The 18,824-nt window shown below is 39.6% G+C and overlaps 1 protein-coding gene across 5 annotated transcripts in view; it reads left to right on the top strand.

Annotated features, from left to right (window-relative positions):
• Positions 1 to 18,824, top strand: part of LOC121871537 (glutamate-gated chloride channel-like) — a 141,636-nt gene that overhangs the window by 97,749 nt on the left and 25,063 nt on the right. For 4 of the 5 annotated variants that reach the window (XM_042373974.1, XM_042373972.1, XM_042373976.1 and 1 more), the window contains exon 4: positions 13,246 to 13,392. In XM_042373974.1, coding sequence (XP_042229908.1) covers positions 13,247 to 13,392 — 146 coding nt within the window. In that variant the 5' untranslated portion in view covers position 13,246. Of the gene's footprint in view, positions 1 to 13,245; positions 13,393 to 13,575; positions 13,645 to 18,824 lie in introns of those variants that run through there. The other variant, XM_042373977.1, reaches the window with a different exon arrangement.

The following is an 18,824-nucleotide window of genomic DNA, read 5'->3' as shown; positions in this document are numbered from 1 at the left end:
AAAGGCAGAGTGAAAGAGAAGGAAAGAGAGAGACAAGGAAACACAAAAGAAAGAGTTAGAGGAGAGAGAGAGAGAGAAATACCAAGACACACACACAGGTACCACTAACAACAGGTAACACTCTCCATTATAACATATTCTATTACTCTCAAATTTATTCTCCCAAGTCAACCAATATTACATTCTTCTCTGACCTCCTACCCCGTCCCGTACATAACTGAAGACGACTGCAGCAGATATCAATTCCATTCTCTCTGCAAGTTTCTGACGCTATCTGGGTAACTTAGTCCAGTTTCCACATCGAAGCGGTTTTACTTATCGAATTTATTTTGGGTGAAAGGTTTAATGTCCCCGATTTTCTTTTTCATGTGATTTTCTAATTTTAACTTTCTATTTCCTTTAATGGTGTTAGTCGTTTTCCATATTCCCAAATTTTCTAATGCAGTGACGTTTGTGTTTTACTTTTTTTTTTTTTTTTACTTTTTAAGATACTCCTGTTAACATACTTTTTATTCTAATGTTAATATTTTACGTTTTCCAAACCCCTACTTTCTATTTCGAAAGTTTTCTTATTTAAACTTTCCAATTTCACATTTAAAATTATCATTAACGTTCTTTACTTCCTCGTCTGAATTTATATTTCCTTTATTGTATAAAATTTCTTTGATATATAGATTCTTACTTTCTTTACTATCTAAAAATGTGCTCAATTTCTAAATTCCCTTTTCTCCACTAATATCCTAATTCACTCTTAATATTCCTAATCCATGTTTTCACGAATAACTTTCTCTATTCTTCACATTCTTACTTTCTATTCCTACTTTCTATTCTTAATTAAGTTCTTTATATGACTTTCCAAATCCTTAATTGCAAACAGTCAAACTCCCGAACTTTCACCAGAACCCAATTATTCTGTATTTCAGAGAGAGAGAGAGAGAGAGAGAGAGAGAGAGAGAGAGAGAGAGAGAGAGAGAGAGAGTTCTCCCTCACACACACCCGCAGTGTTCGATACCCAACACCACTTCACCAATAGGTTCCACTCAACACTGCTTCACAAAACTTAATTAAGAAATAACGAGAGATTCGATTTACCAATACCTTACAAATTCTTCGTTATATCAGACGCTTGTAAGCATTATGGGTCTTAAGAAGTATTATAGACTATTATTTCAGCATTATAGGTCATTATAACTATTTTGAGTAATTTGTTTACATATTATTGGTCATTAGAAATATTACAGACTATTAGGTGGTATTATAAAGACAACTTTACTGAGTTGCAATATTACTTGACGATTGAGTCGGAGAAGAGCTTCTTCTCCCTTAAAAAAGAAAAACTCGTAAGAACTCGAAAATAAAATATCCATCTTCTTAGAAGCCTAAAGTAGTGTGGCAATATATCTCTTATAGTTCGTCTCTGTGGCGGGTCCAGGACTTGTCTGCCGAAGAAGTTGAAGTAGTGTGGGAGGGTCTCAAGGTGCTCCTCCCCCAACAGGGTTACTACTTCATCTCTCTGGGACCAAGGCTTAGTCCGGATGTTCTGGTCGTTACCGGGTAAGATACTGCCTGAGGAAAAGCCTTGGTAGTGAAGATCACAGTCACTTGAGGAGGGTTGAAGTGTTGTGCCTAAGAGGAGAGAGGGATGGAGGGTCGCTTGGTTGAGAGTCCCTGCCTGAAGGAAGAGAGGTGAGGCGTCGAGGTGGGTGTTGGTTCACATCTCTGGTGGTACAGAAGGTTCTTAGGGCGTTTCTTCAAGAGAGATGGAGAGAAAGAGAGATAGTCATTGCTCTCTCTCTCTCTTTCTCTCTCCACCCTAGTATTGTTCACAGTTCTCTCTCTCTCTTCTTCTCTCTCTCCACCCTAGCAGTGTTCACAGTTCTCTCTCTCTTCTTCTCTTTCTCCACCCTAGTATCGGCCACAGCCTCTCTCTCTCTTCTTCTCTCTCTCCACCCTAGTATCGGCCACAGCCTCTCTGCACCTTACACAAGCAGCACCATAAACTCTGCACTATATTACAAGAGTTGTCAAGTAACTTAAGAACACTAAAAGGTGGTTCCATTAAAACAACATATATACGTTTACGGCTCAAATAATTTCTTCTCGAGAGTTTTATATAAGTGTGTGTGTGTGTGTGTGTGTGTGTGTGTGTGTGTGTGTGTGTGTGTGTGTGTGGTTTCTGAACGTAAAGAAAACCCCCAATAAGATCTTACACAAAACATTGAGATAGCATCAACAATCTAACCTAACCTAATTTAATCCACAAAACAGGTTCACAAAGCCATCTAACACCACACATCGCAGTCGTCACAGCGAGGGAAGGAGAGAATCAGTGTCACTCTCTCGTTGTCTGAGTCATAAAGCGGTATTTCTTGATCTAAGTCTCACATTTATAACCTTTGGTACCTGACACGTGATTTGTTGTGGTTGAATGTGGGTGCGCCAGGTCCGTAGACTTGCTGGTGAGGTGGTGAAATGTAAAACCAGTTAAGAAGTGAGAGGAGGAGGAGGAGGAGGAAAAAGAAAAGGAGTGAAGAAGAAAGAAGACGAGAGGAGAAAAAAGAAGAGGAATGAGGAAGAAGAGCAGAAGTCAAGAAGAATATAAGAAACAAAAAGAACAGGAGAAGCAGGAAAACTAAGATGGCGAAAGAGGATTAAAGGATTAAAGATTAAATATGGATAAGGAAACATAATCACCTTAATCCAAGACACAAAAACTCCACACATAAAATAATACAAATAAAAACGACAATAGAAAATACTCAATAAATATGAACGTGTCAATTTCCATCAACACTTCATTATAAACTGTCAGCTTTCAGAGACGATATTAATTAAACTTTGGCTGTGGGAGAGACAACTTTCGGGGCGAGAGACAATTTTGGGAGTGAGAGACATTGAGAGAGAACTTTTGGAGGGTGAGAGGAAGAGGTGAAGGGAGGAAGTGTACAAAAGCTTTGGTGTAGACTATTGTGGTCAGGAAATTGGGTTGTTGGAGGCTGGGAATAGATACTTGTTTGACGGTGATACTGAGAGAAGGAGGGAGAGAGAATAGGAGAGGAGGGAGAATAGGAGGAAGGAAAATGGGAGAAAACAGATAATTAGACTTTTCATAATCATAGGAACAGAGGGATGGGGGAAGAGGAAGAGAGAGGGATTGGATAAAGGAGGTAAGGGAGAGAGAATTAGACTATTTCATAAGAGTGGGAGAAGAGAATGGAGAGAGGGAGGGAGAGACTAGATAATGGAGGTAAGTGGTGGAGATCTGAGGGAAGAGTGTGTGGTAGAGAAATGACAAAATTAAGAGAGATAAAGAAAATATACGTCGACGATTAATACATTATACATACACCTATCTTCATATATACTGTATAATCTATAAGCATACATCTTTAACCAATCTATATTACAATTATTTCATATATGTATTAACACGTTTATCTCGGGAATATAAAACTATAAAGATGAATACATCCATATATCACGCTTGTTTGACATGATATATATAACACTATAGCCTGCTGCTCATGCTAATAATACTCGCTAACAAAAACTAAAAACATTATTTCCAGGAATATATAAAAAATCAGGATATTTTATAAACAATGGGTATCTCTCATGCATATCATATTACAATACTTTTTTTATAATAACTGTCTATGCTATTTTTTTTTATGCGGTGAAAATATTAATGTTAAAATAACCTCTTTTTTTAGGACATTGTTCTCTGTGTCAAATTTAATCTATCATTTTTATTTCGTCTTTATAAATATACTTTTGTTCTTTCACTTTTTGTCTCGTGTTTTTTTTTCATGATCCATAAAACATTTTTCCCGACACTAAATATTTTTTTAACCTGTGATTAAAAACAACATCTTTCTCTCTCTCTTTCCTCTGACATTAGGGCGTAAACTTTTACTTTTTAATTCCCTCACTGAGTTTCTTTCTCTCTTTATCTTTTTTTCTCTCTCTCTCCCTTCCAACCCCTTACTCTCTCCCTCCCACCCCCTCCCTTCCTTCCCCCTCTACCCCCTTTCATATATAATTCAAAAGTTCACACAGGGATTTGGGTAACTTGTGCTAAATATATTCAAGGCTGGCGAGAGAGATATGTTAGGCTGGGAGCTTGGGAGGAGCTATTACCTGAGTATAATCAAGCTAGGGAGTAAGGGAGATTATAGCCCCTAACACAGCTATGTTAGTCAGGGAGAGAATCAAACACCAAGATATATATATGGTTTCGGGGAGTGTATCACCAGTATAGCTGGTGTAAGTATTTAAGGGAGAATGTCCACCGTTTCTCTGTGGATGTCGGTCACACTAGAATAACCCGTTGTAGTACCTCCTTCTTCCCTCACACAGCCAAACTGTGGAATGCTCTGCCTTCTTCTGTGTTGCCATACTCATACAATGTCTCACTTCAAAAAGCTGGTTTTCCGGCATCTTCTTGGTGTAGATTAATATAATATTTTTATTTTCTATTTTTTAATTATTTTTACTCCTATCCCCCCCCAGGCCCCGTTGTGGGTCGATGACCTGTGCCTGGGTGGGCTATTCCACGCAAAAAATAAAAATAAATAAATAAATAAATAAATAAAAAATATTACTATAACCAATAATAATAATAATAATAATAATAATAATAATAATAATAATAATAATAATAATAATAATAATAATAATAATAATAATAATAATAAAGTGTGTGTGTGTGTGTGTGTGTGTGTGTTCTCTCTAACACACACACACACACACACACACACACACACACACACATCCCTACCCTCATAAGCTACCAAAAAGTGACCAAAAATACGACAGCTTCCCATACATAAACAGATGGTGGAGACTCGAGACGGGCGGTGGCTGCGGCTCTCTGGGTTAATGGAGTGTGTAGGTCATATTTATCAACGGTTGTGGAATAATGTGTATCTTAGGCAGCTGTATGTGAGGGAGGGGGTAGGAAGGAAGATTGGGGGGAGGTTGGAGGTGGTGGGTGGGAGAGAAGGAAGGAAACGTGGGGGGAGGAATGAAGTAAGATGGAAGAGGAGGGAAGGAGGTTGGGGAAAATGGGAGGGAGGGAGGAGGTCGAGAAGAGAAGGAGGAATGAGGGATGGTGGAAAAGAGAAAGAGAGGGGGGGATGGAATTCTGTCGTTCCCTCTATCTCACCACCACATTTAACATCTCCCCTCCCCCTACCACCCCACCACACCCCCTACCTCTCCCCCCCAACCACCAGTCCACGAAATGTCATTAAAAGGAAAAACACAAAATGAACTGACAGGAAAATAAAATGAGTTTTGCGGCCGTATTCATGGTCTGTTATCTGACTCACTGGTGTACTGAGTGGTTTAATATTGTCTGATTGGCAGTCTATACGTAAATATGAATGAGTGTCAGTGCCCATCAGAACACCTGTTGGATTTGTTTGTTTGTGTGAATATGATTGTTTGGGTTGTGTTTTTAGAAAGATGGGATTTTGGAGGGAGTGTTTTATTTTTGTTTCGAGTTTTATTTAGTCTCTCTCTCTCTCTCTCTCTCTCTCTCTCTCTCTCTCTCTCTCTCTCTCTCTCTCTCTCTCTCTGCATCTCATTATAAAAAATATATAATATGCATCTCAAGATAAGTGTCACGATTAATCAGATCTGCCGTGTTTACCAAGACTGCGTTCGCTAATAGAATCCGGATTCAGGGGATTATTCTCTTAGTCTTTTAGAGCAGAGACGGATGATTCGTTCTACAGCAAGACGTAAACATTATCAGGAATGAGAGAATTGATCCAGCAACTGTGATCCTTCTTTTGATCCGTGTTATGAGAGAGAGAGAGCATATGCGAGACAGGCTATATTCCATTTCTTCTCTCTCTCTCTCTCTCTCTCTCTCTCTCTCTTACTAAAAAAATATGACATCAATCCATCTCAAGATACGCCGCACCATTTGTAGTAGTTGAATGAGGGTGCGCCAAGTCCGTAGACTTTCGAGTGATATTTGTTCATTGCCTCGTATGGCGTTCGCTATTAGATGCCGGATTTAGAGAGGATTTACTCTGTCGTTCTTGAAAACAGTAAAAAAAAAACGTACATGGACTATTTTTGCCTCTCCTGACCTAACTGATTGTGTCTTCAATCTCTGAGTTTATTGGGTGTGAAAGTAGAGATTAAGTTAGCCATTGGGAGGATGATGAAATTAATACCGAAATGGTTTAACAATCAGAATGATAGTCTGAGCTTCTGAGGATGATGGTTTAGTTCTTTGGGAATGATTTTGTTAATAGAATTATGATTTAGTATATTTATGATACTAGTACTAATACTTTTTAAAACAGACGTGGCCTCCACCTTCCCCCAATAGCCACACCTTAGCCACCATTTTACTTACCACCACCATCACCACCATTCCACATCCTCCTTCCACCTCTACCGCCTCCTCCTGCTACTTAAACACAATCTTCATTTGGTAAATCACTCTCAACCTATCGAGCACATCTGCCCTACCAGCCATTTCTTTAATCACACACTTTAAGTACACCCTCATCACCCAACAACAACCATTAACCACCACAGATAACAAACCCTCCCTAACCAGCGGATTAACCTTAGAAACAACTCCTTTATACCAAAAGTTGTCCACCGCCATCTTCACTACTACCTGTGTCACACACCTGAGGGAGGGAGACAGGTGAGGCTAATTAGGACTCGGGTCTTGAGGGGGTGAAGTCTCTTTGAAGTGAGGAATGGTTTCTGGGATGGGAGGTAGAATTTTTTTTTCTCTTTCTGTGGTTTTATCTTTCGCTTTCTCTATCTTTCTTTTTTATGTCTGGTTTTATTTCTCGTTCATTCTCTCTCTATATTTTGCTTTATCCTTCGGTATCTATCTTTCGTTCTTTGTTTAAATCTCCTCCGTTTTATCACCTACCACAAAAATCCACCACCACACAACCACACACCACAACACCACACAACCCAACACCACCAGACCACCACACAACCCATCAACACCAGACCACCACACAACCCAACACCACACAACCCAACACCACCAGACCACCACACAACCCATCAACACCAGACCACCACACAACCCAACAACACCACAAAACTGCCCCATAAACCCGAAGAAACTATACAAAAAAATATTATGGTCGCTTATGGTATTTCTCAGTCATGGTAGTACGTCTAACTTATCCATGGTAGGTGTTACTCCACCATGGTACAAGCTCCTCCTCCGTAACTATGGTATACGGTCCTCCTCCACCATGGTACAATGTCTTCCTCCACCATGGTACAATGTCTTCCTCCACTATGGTACAATGTCTTCCTCCACCATGGTACAATGTCTTCCTCCACCATGGTATTAACACCTCAGAGGGCAGCACTCGACACGTGGCCGTAATTACAGGAAGGCCTCCGGGTAGTGTCAGAGACCGTAAATAACTTTTTCAGTTACCCGTAAGAGAAAATATTTCCTCACCTGAAGATTAGTCACCCTAGATTATTTTACCTGAATAATAACCTAACCTAACTTAACGTAATGTAACCTAACCTAACCCAATCTAATGTAATCTAACCTAGCTTCTGATGATCGATGCATATACGAACTTACGAATTCACAGAGCAGGTATCCCCTTCCATTTGTACGACGAGAGAGAGAGAGAGAGAGAGAGAGAGAGAGATCCTACCTCATCACAATTTTATGTGTGGGTTTTGCCTTGTGTATTGTTTCGTGGGGGACTATCCCACGCTCCATTAAACACAGTTCTCGGGTTCTCGTGTGCGCCGAGGGGATATTTCAGGTGAATTCACTGATGGTTCTGACGTCACTCACTCTTAGGAGATACGAGTGAGCGAGGTTGTCTCTTGATGACCTCCGTTTCTCTCTCTCTCTCTCTATCTCTCTCTTTCGTTCTGTCTGTTTGTCTTTCTTTCTCTCTCTTTTATACTGTATATATCAGTCTTTCTCTCTCTTTCGTTGAGTCTGGATCTTTTTCGTGAGCTCTCTCTCTCTCTCTCTCTCTCTCTCTCTCTCCCCTTCAGGAACTCCCATATCCCCAGAGGTCCGGCCAGAGTAAGCGAGCTATCCTATACACACACTGACCAGTATCTCTTCCTTAAACAAACTTTCTCCCCCACGAAAAAGAAAAGAAAAAAGAAATATTATTTACAAAAAATTTCTGAGGTCAAATCTTTTCAGCTTTCAACTAATTTCACAGATTATACAGATTATTTTTCTTTATGTGATGGCTGGTTTTCGACACACTAATTTAAATAATACATTCAAAAAGATTTAAAAAAAAATCTTTAACCCAAAACTTTTCAACTTTCTACAATTTACGATGAATGTTGTTTTTTTACAGCGTTTTGGGGGGTTTCGTTCTACTAGTTTGTGTAATCCAACACCAACACTCAAAAAATATATAAATTTTTAGTACAAACTATTTTTTTTAAAACTATGAACGCAGAATTTCCATTTTTTCTCATATTTCATACAAACTTTTGCCACACTCGTTGGTATAATCCCCCCCAAGCATACATATATTTTCTGTCATAACAAACCCACTATTGACCACATCCACCAATCTCTTCCTTCCTTTATATTCACATTTATTTCCTCCTTTATTTAATTCAAGTTTCCTTCACACTCATTTGAATAATCTAAAAGAGACCCGTCAGAAAATCCTGTCTGGAAAAGTGAAATTGCAATCCACTTGAACGAGGCATTTTGCTTTTTCTATTTGAGCTAAATCGAGTGTACAATGGTTCCTTAACCCCCCACCCTAGCTCCCCCCTCCCACCGGCTCCCCCACCCCCCTGGCTAACCCCTCCCTCCCTCTGTCCCCCCTGGCTTCCCCCCAACCACCCCCGCTGTCGCTTTCTCCTCCTCATCTGATTCTCAAACACTCTCCTGTACCACCATCTTTCTTAGTCTCCTCCAGAATTCAGAGCTGTTCCTGTGCCTCTCGTCTCTCCCTCAAGCACGTGACTGGTTTTTTTTTTCTATTCTGCTTTTTTTATTTTTTTTATTTATTTTACTGTTGTTATTTGTTGTTCATTCAAGTATGGTGTTGTTGTTGTTGATTTGTGGTAGTTGTTAATGTTGTTGTTATTATTCCTCCACACTCTATTGGATAACTGTTACTGATCAATTGGTGATATGAGATTTTCTTCTTAACTGGTGAATGGCTAATCAATAATGGAACGACCAATACGTAATCACCATGACTTCCAATCGCTGAGGAATCATTGTCTGGATAATACTCACGCTTGGCCAATCTGAAAATATCGAGAAAACCTCACAAAAACCTTTAACTAATCAGCTTTAACTCTCCAATCAGAAGACACGACAATTTCCTGCCTCATTCAAATCCTGACTTTCCAATCAGAAGAAAAGTCACCACAAGCTCTCACTGATGATTTATGACTGGCCAATCACCTGGTCAGGAAATCATGCAATATCCTATTTTCTCCCCAGCCAACCATTCAAGGGAGAGAGAGAGAGAGAGAGAGAGAGAGAGAGAGAGACTAATAGACATACCTACTAAAAACTAGGGCCTATTATAACTGGGGCTACTATCACCCCCCACGCTGGAACATATGCCAATCGAGTAATCAATTGGCAATCAAACGGTGAGCGCCTCGTTAGTGAGTGACATACAACAGCCATCACTCTCTTCTGTTACGCTGTTGACAAGTGATAAAATGACCCTGGATTACCTCACACAACTGTTGTGAAGTATTACCAACCAGTTTACAAATAGGTGAGTGTAGAGGGGAATATTTCTAGGGAATATTTGACAGAAGTGTTAATAGAGGGAATATTTCTAGGGAATATTTGACAGAAGTGTTAATAGAGGGAATATTTCTAGGGAATATTTCGAGTTTACTTGTACGTCCATGAGGGGAATATTTTTAGTTTACAAATTTAAGCCTAAGAGGAGTATTACGAGTTTACATAAGAGGAATATCTCGAGGTTATAAAAATATCCCTCAGAAAAATATCATTAGAGTACTTACTTAAACAGAAGAGGAATATTTCGAGTTTACAAATGACTAAAGTTACGAAATTGTAAGATATTTTAGTTTATATTTTCGTAAGTGTGTGTGTGTGTGTGTGTGTGTGTGTGTGTGTGTGTGTGTGTGTGAGGTCCTATGATCCATCACTATACGCCATCTTATATTTTTTTCCCAGGTAACATAATGCATCAGCTATTTTCATCCTAGGAATGGTAATATGATTCAGAGAAGCCATGAATAAATTTTAATGTATATGACGCGAAAACAAAGAAAAAATGAGATTACCTCCGTTGGAATATGAAAAATGTGTCGCATATTTTGTTTTTCTCTTGGTTTAAAAAAATATGAAATGTTAAAACGTGGAATTATAAGACTGAGTAAATATTTTTGTGTGAGTGTGTGTGTGTGAGGTGTGTGTGTGTGTGTGTGTGTGTGTGTGTGACTTACCTGTAACGAATATGTTATCATTATTATTATTTAAAGTACAGTACACAGGCAGGAAACGAAAACAAACTAACATGGGACGCTAACTAAGCCATTAACGCAAACTAGCAACATAACCACAAAGCACCAGTAGAGTGACGTCAGAATAGTAAACAAAGGGTTCGAAAGGAGCAGCAGTGTTATGGGATGTAGAGAGAGGAGGAGGGAAGGGAGGGAGAGGGGAGGGTGGAAAGGGGGGAGAAAGAAGAGAGGGAGAGGAAGAGGAGGAGGAGGGACAGATGAAAGCAGTTCACATATTGATCAATTTGCTAGGGTGTGTGAGAGAGAGAGAGAGAGAGAGAGAGATAGGGGTGAGGGAAAGAGAGAGAGAGAGGAAGAGACTGAAGACAGGAAGTAGGCAAAGGAGAGAGGATAAGAAGAGGGAGAGAGCAGACAAGGAGGGAGGGAGGAAGAACATATAGGGAGAGCATCGAGGGAGGGAGAAGGGAGATAGATGTCAGGGAAAGAGAAATGCAAAAGAAAGGAGGGAAAGAAGGAGGAAGGGAGGGAGGGAGGGAGGGAGAGAGGGAGGGAGGGAGGGAGAGGAGAGAGGGAGGGAGAGGAGGGAGGAGGGAGGGAGGGAGGGAGGGAGGGAGGGAGGGAGAGAGGGAGGGAGAGGAGGGAGGGAGAGAGGAGGGAGGGAGGAGAGAGGGAGGGAGGAGGGAGAGAGGGAGGTGGCTTGAGGGAGGAATAAAAAGAAGGAGGAGAGAGAAGATTGCAGGGAATTAAATACATTGTTTGTCTTGTCTGCTTATGATCTCTCTCTCTCTCTCATTTGAAGGGAAATTAAATTAGTGGTTCCTCATTAGGCTCAGAGACCATCTTGTAACTTCATCACTGTCTTGTAAACAGTCGCTCACCATCACACACACACACACACACACACACACACACACACACACACACACACACACACACACACACACACACACACACACACACACACACACACACACACACACCTCGACGCACCTTCTCACAGTATCGGTAATCACCCCCTGGGACACACACACGACAGGTGAGCGTGGGCAGTATTACAGGTGTCCCCGGATGAGACAGAGACGCTATGTATTACTGATGAAGGTCTGGTGCTTGAGGGGGGGGTATTGTGTTGTGAGGTGGGGGGGAGGGAGAGAAGCGGTGGAGAAAGAAGAAGGAAGAAAGATAAATTTCCCCTAAGTTAAAAAATACGACAATATCTCACACCTTCTCACATCACACGGGAAAAAAACAAAAACCAATTTACGATTTTAGGGAATTTTCCGAGAGTGAATTTATTTTCCCCAACTCAAACTAAAATTTAATTTGTGGATATAAATTTTTGGGAATGTTTATGAGTTCTCTTCTAATACGGGGAAGCTAAGTTGACTAAGTAGGGGAGTTTAGCGCCATGGCCAGCCCTCGTAGGTGAGGTATTTAAGAGGAGGTGGTGGGGAACACTTTGTTTCTTTAAAACTTTTCCCTGGACTTGCGGAAAACTTTGTGTGGTGGTAATGGTGATGTGTGGTGGTGATGGTGCTGATGGTGATGTGTGGTAGTAATTGGTGGTGATGTGTGTGGTGGTGATGTGTGTGGTGGTGATGGTGATGTGTGGTGGTGATGGTGCTGATGGTGATGTGTGGTAGTAATTGGTGGTGATGTGTGTGGTGGTGATGTGTGTGGTGGTGATGTGTGTAGTGGTGGTGGGGATTAGTGGTGTGTGTATGTATGTATGTATGTATGTATGTATGTATGTTATGTATGTTAAAAACACACATTTTTTACCAATCACCTGTAAAACAAAACACTCGTACAATCACATCTAGACATTTTTTACAATAACTCGAGACAAAAAACAACAAAACAAAAGCCTTTAGTGTGAGTAATAACAGATGGCTTCCCTCTTTGTACAGTACAGCCTCCATATAGCGAACATCTCTATATATACTTGTATAATCTGTTATTTGGGGTATAACGAACCCCCATATAACGCACCTATCTTTCTATATCACTATATGCCTTTCTATCTATATGCCTGTCTCTACCCATGCGCCTATCTATCTATCTATCTATCTATCTATCCATCTATATGCATGCCTATCTGTCTATCTATCTATCTATGTATATGGACAAAATAAGCATTCCTAAAAATTAAAAATATAATAAAAATAAAAGCTAAAACAGTATTAAATGTAAATAAAACACAATAAAACGCTCTAATAAAACACCCACGAGATTATTTGCCACTGTAAGAAAAATAAAAACAATATTAAGAGTCAACAAGTTATTTCCGGAGGGGAAGGAGCCCGGGGTTGTGAGTCTTATGTCTTCAGTACCTGTGAGGAGGTGGGGGGGACGGATGAGAGGGGTGAGGGGGTGAGGGGAGACGGATGAGAGGGGTGGGGTGAGGGAGACGGATGAGAGGGGTGGCGGGTGAGGGAGAGACGGATGAGAAGGGTGGCGGGTGAGGGGTGAGGGGGGGTGGAGGGGGGAGACGGATGAGAGGGTGGTGGGGTGAGGGGTGAGGGGAGACGGATGAGAGGGGTGGCGGGTGAGGGGGGCGGGTGATATTATTTGGGTATAATAATAATAATAGTAATACTGTAATGGTAATAGTAATAATAATAATAATTATAACATACATACATACAATATATACATACATACGTACTATACATAAATACACATTTATTAAAGCAGTTTTATTTCTTTATCCATTATTTCTATGAACTAGAGGACCGTGTGGTATAACTTCTTTATTTTTCTTCTTCACAGGATGGACACTGACACTATGAGCCTGGCCAGAGGTGTGGGCGTGGCCAGGGGTGTGGGCGTGGCCAGGGGTGTGGGGGGCGTGGCCAGAGGAGGGGTGGGCGTGAGGCGTCTACTACTTCTGGTCTTCTTCCTGCTGGCAATGTTCTGGTGACTATCATGATCTACCTATTAAAGCAGTTTTATTTCTTTATCCATTATTTCTATGAACTAGAGGACCGTGTGGTATAACTTCTTTATTTTTCTTCTTCACAGGATGGACACTGACACTATGAGCCTGGCCAGAGGTGTGGGCGTGGCCAGGGGTGTGGGCGTGGCCAGGGGTGTGGGGGGCGTGGCCAGAGGAGGGGTGGGCGTGAGGCGTCTACTACTTCTGGTCTTCTTCCTGCTGGCAATGTTCTGGTGACTATCATGAGTTTTCTACCTACCACTCTCCCTCCCCTCCTTCCTCCCTTCCTCTCCCTCCCTCCTCCCCCTTCCCTCCCTCCTCCCTCCTTCCTCCTCCTCCTCCTTCCCTCCTCCTCCCCTCCCCTCCTTCCCCTCCCTCCTCCCCCCTTCTCTCCCCTCCTTCCTCCTCCTCTTCCTCCTCCTTCCTCCCTCCTCCCCTCCTTCCCTCCCTCCTCCCTTTCCTCCCTCTCCTGTAATCCCCTGCATACCCCCAACACCTTTATAAATCCTCTTAATAACTCTCCTCAATAACAAAAAGAAATGTAGAGTAAAATAAAATCCCTAAATCCCTTCTTTCTACCACCCCCTAAAATAAGTTAATCCCTTTAAGTTTTATAAAATCCTTTTGGGGATATTAGGTAGGATTAGTCTTTAATTTGAGGTATTTCTAGGATTTTTTTAGGAAAATTGTATCCTATGTGGTTAACAGCTTAAGATTATTTTTGGTCATCTTAGGTATTATAAGTCAAACATAAATTAAGGTATTTTTTGGTACCCTATTAAAGGATTACCTGTTATTAAAGTCCACTAAAAGTAATTTATATGATTTTTGAGATTTAGAAGATAATATTGGCATAATTTTAAGGTAATTTTAAGTCCTAGAATATAATATTGTCATATTTTATTTTAGGTAACTTAACTTCTCATCACCTTAAATCATTTAGGGATGTACATTGGATTGGTATAAAACTCCCCTTAAAAGTTTCCCTAAAATATCCATCAATGTTTATTTTGTTTTCCCACCAGCTATCTTAAAATGCTCTTTGTTAATCCTGTACTTAAAATTATCCACTCACCAGATTACCTAAAAAATATCCTTATAAAGACTTAAATTATTTTTCCTATTTACAGGTCTTTAAATTTAATTCCCCATGATATCCCTAAACTGCCTGATCGCTGTTACCTTAAATGTCTTTAAAATTTTCCTTCCACAGGTTGGCCTAAAATATCCTTTAGAGGGGATCCTTAAATATTATAGTATCTTAGTTATAATTTAGGTATTTTTAAGTCAGTCCCTAAAATAATATATCTCTTATATTTATCCATTATATTTAAGGGTTTTATAGTACATAAAAGTTCCCTAAATTTGTTTCTGAAAATAACCTTCAGCTGAAAATTTTAAAATAAAAAAATATCGTTTCATTACATTACCTCATTAAAATATCATAAATATTAGCATCAAAGTAATATCTTGTTTTGGGTATTACTGATATATTCTCCTATATTTCAGTATCAAAATATTCTCCCTATTTCAGACCTTCCTTATATAACGCTTGTAATATCTTTCAAAATTCTTATCTACCCCAAAAGTGAAAAAGAATTGAGAAATATTCATATTTCTTATTATTATTATTTTTTTCCCATCGATTGGAATTTTCACAGAATTACTTATCTCTTCGGGATTTTATTTTCTAAGTATTAAAATTTTATATATTACAAAAATGTCCTCCCTTATCAACAAAGTTTTTCACTAACATCAGCAAATATTTTTTTCTCGTTGTAATTCTTTCTGCTCTAACTTTTTCTCTACCTCTCAATCTCTTTACCTCCCTACCTTCCCTACCCTAGCCTAGGTACTTCCCTCTCCAGAACCTACCTATCTCCCCTATCTTCATTTCCTCCTTCTCCTACCCACTCTATATTGATTTTCTTATCAACATTATGTAAATTTTTGCCTCGCGGACATATAGATTTTTTTATCATCCATCAATATTTTCATCCATCAATTTTGTCTTTCATCAATTTTGTCTTTCATCAATTTTGTCTTTCATCAATTTTGTCATCCATCAATATTGTCATCCAACAATTTTGCCATCCATCAATTTTGTCACTCATTTTTTGTCATCCATCAATTTTGTCATCCATCAATTTTTATCCATCAATAAAATAATCATATATATTAGTTTATATAATATATAGTGAGGATAATGTAGCAGCATAACAGTGTATGAAAAATTAATTCATAAATTTTACAGCTCCAGAATTAATTGCATGTTAATTAATATTTAAAAAAAGGTTTATTAATTATGTTGTTATTGTCAATAATGAATATAATTGTAGTGTATATTTGACATAACTATTATTACATTTAGGAACATAACATTACTCGAAATATTACCTATATTATTACACCTTTTTATAGTAATGTCTGGCAATAACAACTAATATCTAGAAATTACTTAATAACTTGTATCTAAATATATTACCCAAATGATTCTTATATACAGTGCATAAATAAATCTGAAAGGAAATTTAATAGAGAAATGATGCAATAATTATGAAATGATGAATAAGTGATAGTGAAAGGAAATAAAACCAATTGAAACTTTACAAATATTAGGAACAGGTCATTGAATTAAATAGGAATTGTTGATATATATATATATATTAATAATGTAATGGTTTAATAATGTTTATATGATATAATGTATTAAGTTATTAGTGGATAGAGTGAGTAAAAAGTGACCATGAATATTGTTAGAGGAGAAATAATTAGAATATATCATTAATATAATCTACCTGACTTCGGTTTACCTGATACAAGTGTTGTATATAACAGAACAATTAATTATCAAATCTCGTTTTTCAAATTAATTTATTTTTTTAACTCGTTTATTTTCGTAAGTTATCTTCTAACTCAAAAATATTTCGTAGGTTTTTATTTATCTATTCTGGTAATTTTCTCCTTAATACATTACAAAGTTTCTTCGTCACGTTTCATATATTTAAGAATTATTCGTCTTATTAATGTTGTTTGCTTAATATTGAGTCAAGAGAATATGTTAAAATTCCGTAAGTGCTGAAACTTCTTAGTATTTAACATGTCTGACTCTATCCCTCTCTCTCTCTGTCTCTCTCTTACAGTTCTCAATACCATGTGAATTTCTCTCTCTCTCTCTCTCTCTCTCTCTCTCTCTCTCTCTCTCAACCATGGATCAAACCCTAAGCCAGATTACATTAACAGCATTATTACAGTGTGAGTGTGTGAGGTGAACAAGGGACGCGACTCCACTGAGAGCTGTACGGAGACTTGTAGAGTGGACACGACTGGAGTTAATGTGGCTGGGGGTTAAGGTGTGGCTGGGGGTTAAGGTGTGGCTGGGGGTTAAGGTGTGGCTGGGGGTTAAGGTGTGGCTGGGGTTAAGGTGTGGCTGGGGGTTAAGGTGTGGCTGGGGGTTAAGGTGTGGGGGGTTAAGGTGTGGCTGGGGGTTAAGGTGTGGCTGGGGGTTAATGTGTGGCTGGGGGGTTAAGGTGTGGCTGTTAAGGTGTGGCTGGGGGTTAAGGAGGTGGCTGGGGGGTTAAGGTGTGGCTGAGGGCTAAATTGGATTATGGTCGGAGAACTGGAGACTTTGGCCTAGGGTGGAGGACTGAGATAGAGAGAAAGAAGGGGTGCGAAGAAAGAGAGAGAGAGAGGGGGGTGGAGAGATAAGAGATAGACAGAGAGTAGAGAGATAGAGGGAGATAAAGAGAGGAGAAAGATAGGGTGAAAAAGAGGAAAAGGGGAGATAAAAGATAGATAAAGAAAGAGACAGAAGCAGAAAGACAGACAGAAAGAGAGAGAGAGAAAGTACCTGATTATGCATGGGGATATTTTGGTGTCATACACAGTGCAATACAGTACACAGATGAGAGCGTACGTCAGTTGACCTGTCTTGACCTGGAGGGTATCAGTGCCTTAACGTGGAGTGACCTCATTGTGTAACTTGACCTGAAATGACCTCTGTTGTGTCATGATTATCACCACAGACAGACAAACAGACTGACAGCAGGTTACTAAGACATCTCTACACACTAATATCGTCAGACCACCAAGGCGCTACTCCTTCGTTATTCAAGGTTTGTAAGTAAAATCATTCCTCTTAACTGATGATATGAGAATGCTTACCACTGGCCCATTTGGTGTACGACACAAAGATGGTGGCCGGATTAGAGTAGAAAACTGTACTTACACACAAAGGTCGCTGCTAAAACTGTTCTAAGACTGAAGGATCTTGGCTAAATCTATTCTGAAAGATCCTGGCCAAATCTGTTCTGAAACTGAAAGATCTTGGCTAAATCTGTTCTGAGACTGAAGGATCTTGGCCAAAACTGCACAAAACTGCACTGAGACTCAAAAATGGTGGCCAAAACCACACTGAGACTCTACTATAACTAGATATGTTTAGTAATGCCGAGTTACAGGTAAATGATCGCAAAATAATCTTAGAAATATTGATCGCTACTTCACGCTGTGTCGTCGTCTCGGCTCCGGCAATAGGTACACACGGATTCCCAACCCCCCAAAACCTAGACATAATTGTAAATTCGCACCAAAAATTTTTCTTCACGATTTTGTGTGAGACCAATATAACGCAACGGACGAAGGATTTTGACAACCGTATCTAGACAACATGAGTTGGTGTTCATTCTGTTATTCATCGGACTCCACCGTAGAGATACTTTTTGAGTGAGTGTTCATACTTCAACACTAAGGCGAAAGTAGATGAAAAAGAGATGCAACATGATGATTTAACCCACGAACTATAACACACATGGGAGGCGATACTGGATTCAAACAAAAGATGAAATACTGTTTACAAAATTAACGCTAAGCCATTACCTGTGTTATGACTTGTAACAGGTGTCCCCCAGGTGTTGCTCTCGACCCACAAGTGCCACCAAGTGTTGTGTAACAGATACGCTCCTCAGACTCATTTACTGAACATCACGTACAGTCGCCTGCACTTATACCTGGTACAGTGTCTGGTGTACTTTGCGAGATGTGGCAATGCTGTAGATTTTTTTTACATCGTATTAAAACTCCCGGAATGGCCCTAAGGAACCTCGCAATAGTAGCCAGACTAAGGATGCTAAATAAGCATTTCACAGAGTTGCCACATCTCACTAAACACACCAGTCACTGTACCAGGTATAAGTGCAGCTGACTGTACCTCGAGTTACAAGAGCGAACCACAAGAGTAAGATTATATATATATATATATATATATATATATATATACACTGGGTGTTTCCTTTGCGCACTGTAAGAAATGACAGGAGCTACAGTCAGCTGGCTATCCACTCAACCTACTTTTTGATAGAGCAAATGGGTCCCAGTCTTATTAGGCCCCAGTTTTGGTATCCCCAAGCTAACC

Source organism: Homarus americanus, unplaced genomic scaffold (genome assembly GCF_018991925.1).
Source record: "Homarus americanus isolate GMGI-L3 unplaced genomic scaffold, GMGI_Hamer_2.0 scaffold45698, whole genome shotgun sequence".
Lineage (NCBI taxonomy): Eukaryota > Metazoa > Arthropoda > Malacostraca > Decapoda > Nephropidae > Homarus > Homarus americanus.
The sequence above is the reverse complement of the archived record's forward strand: the minus strand, read 5'-3'. Positions and strand labels throughout refer to the sequence as shown.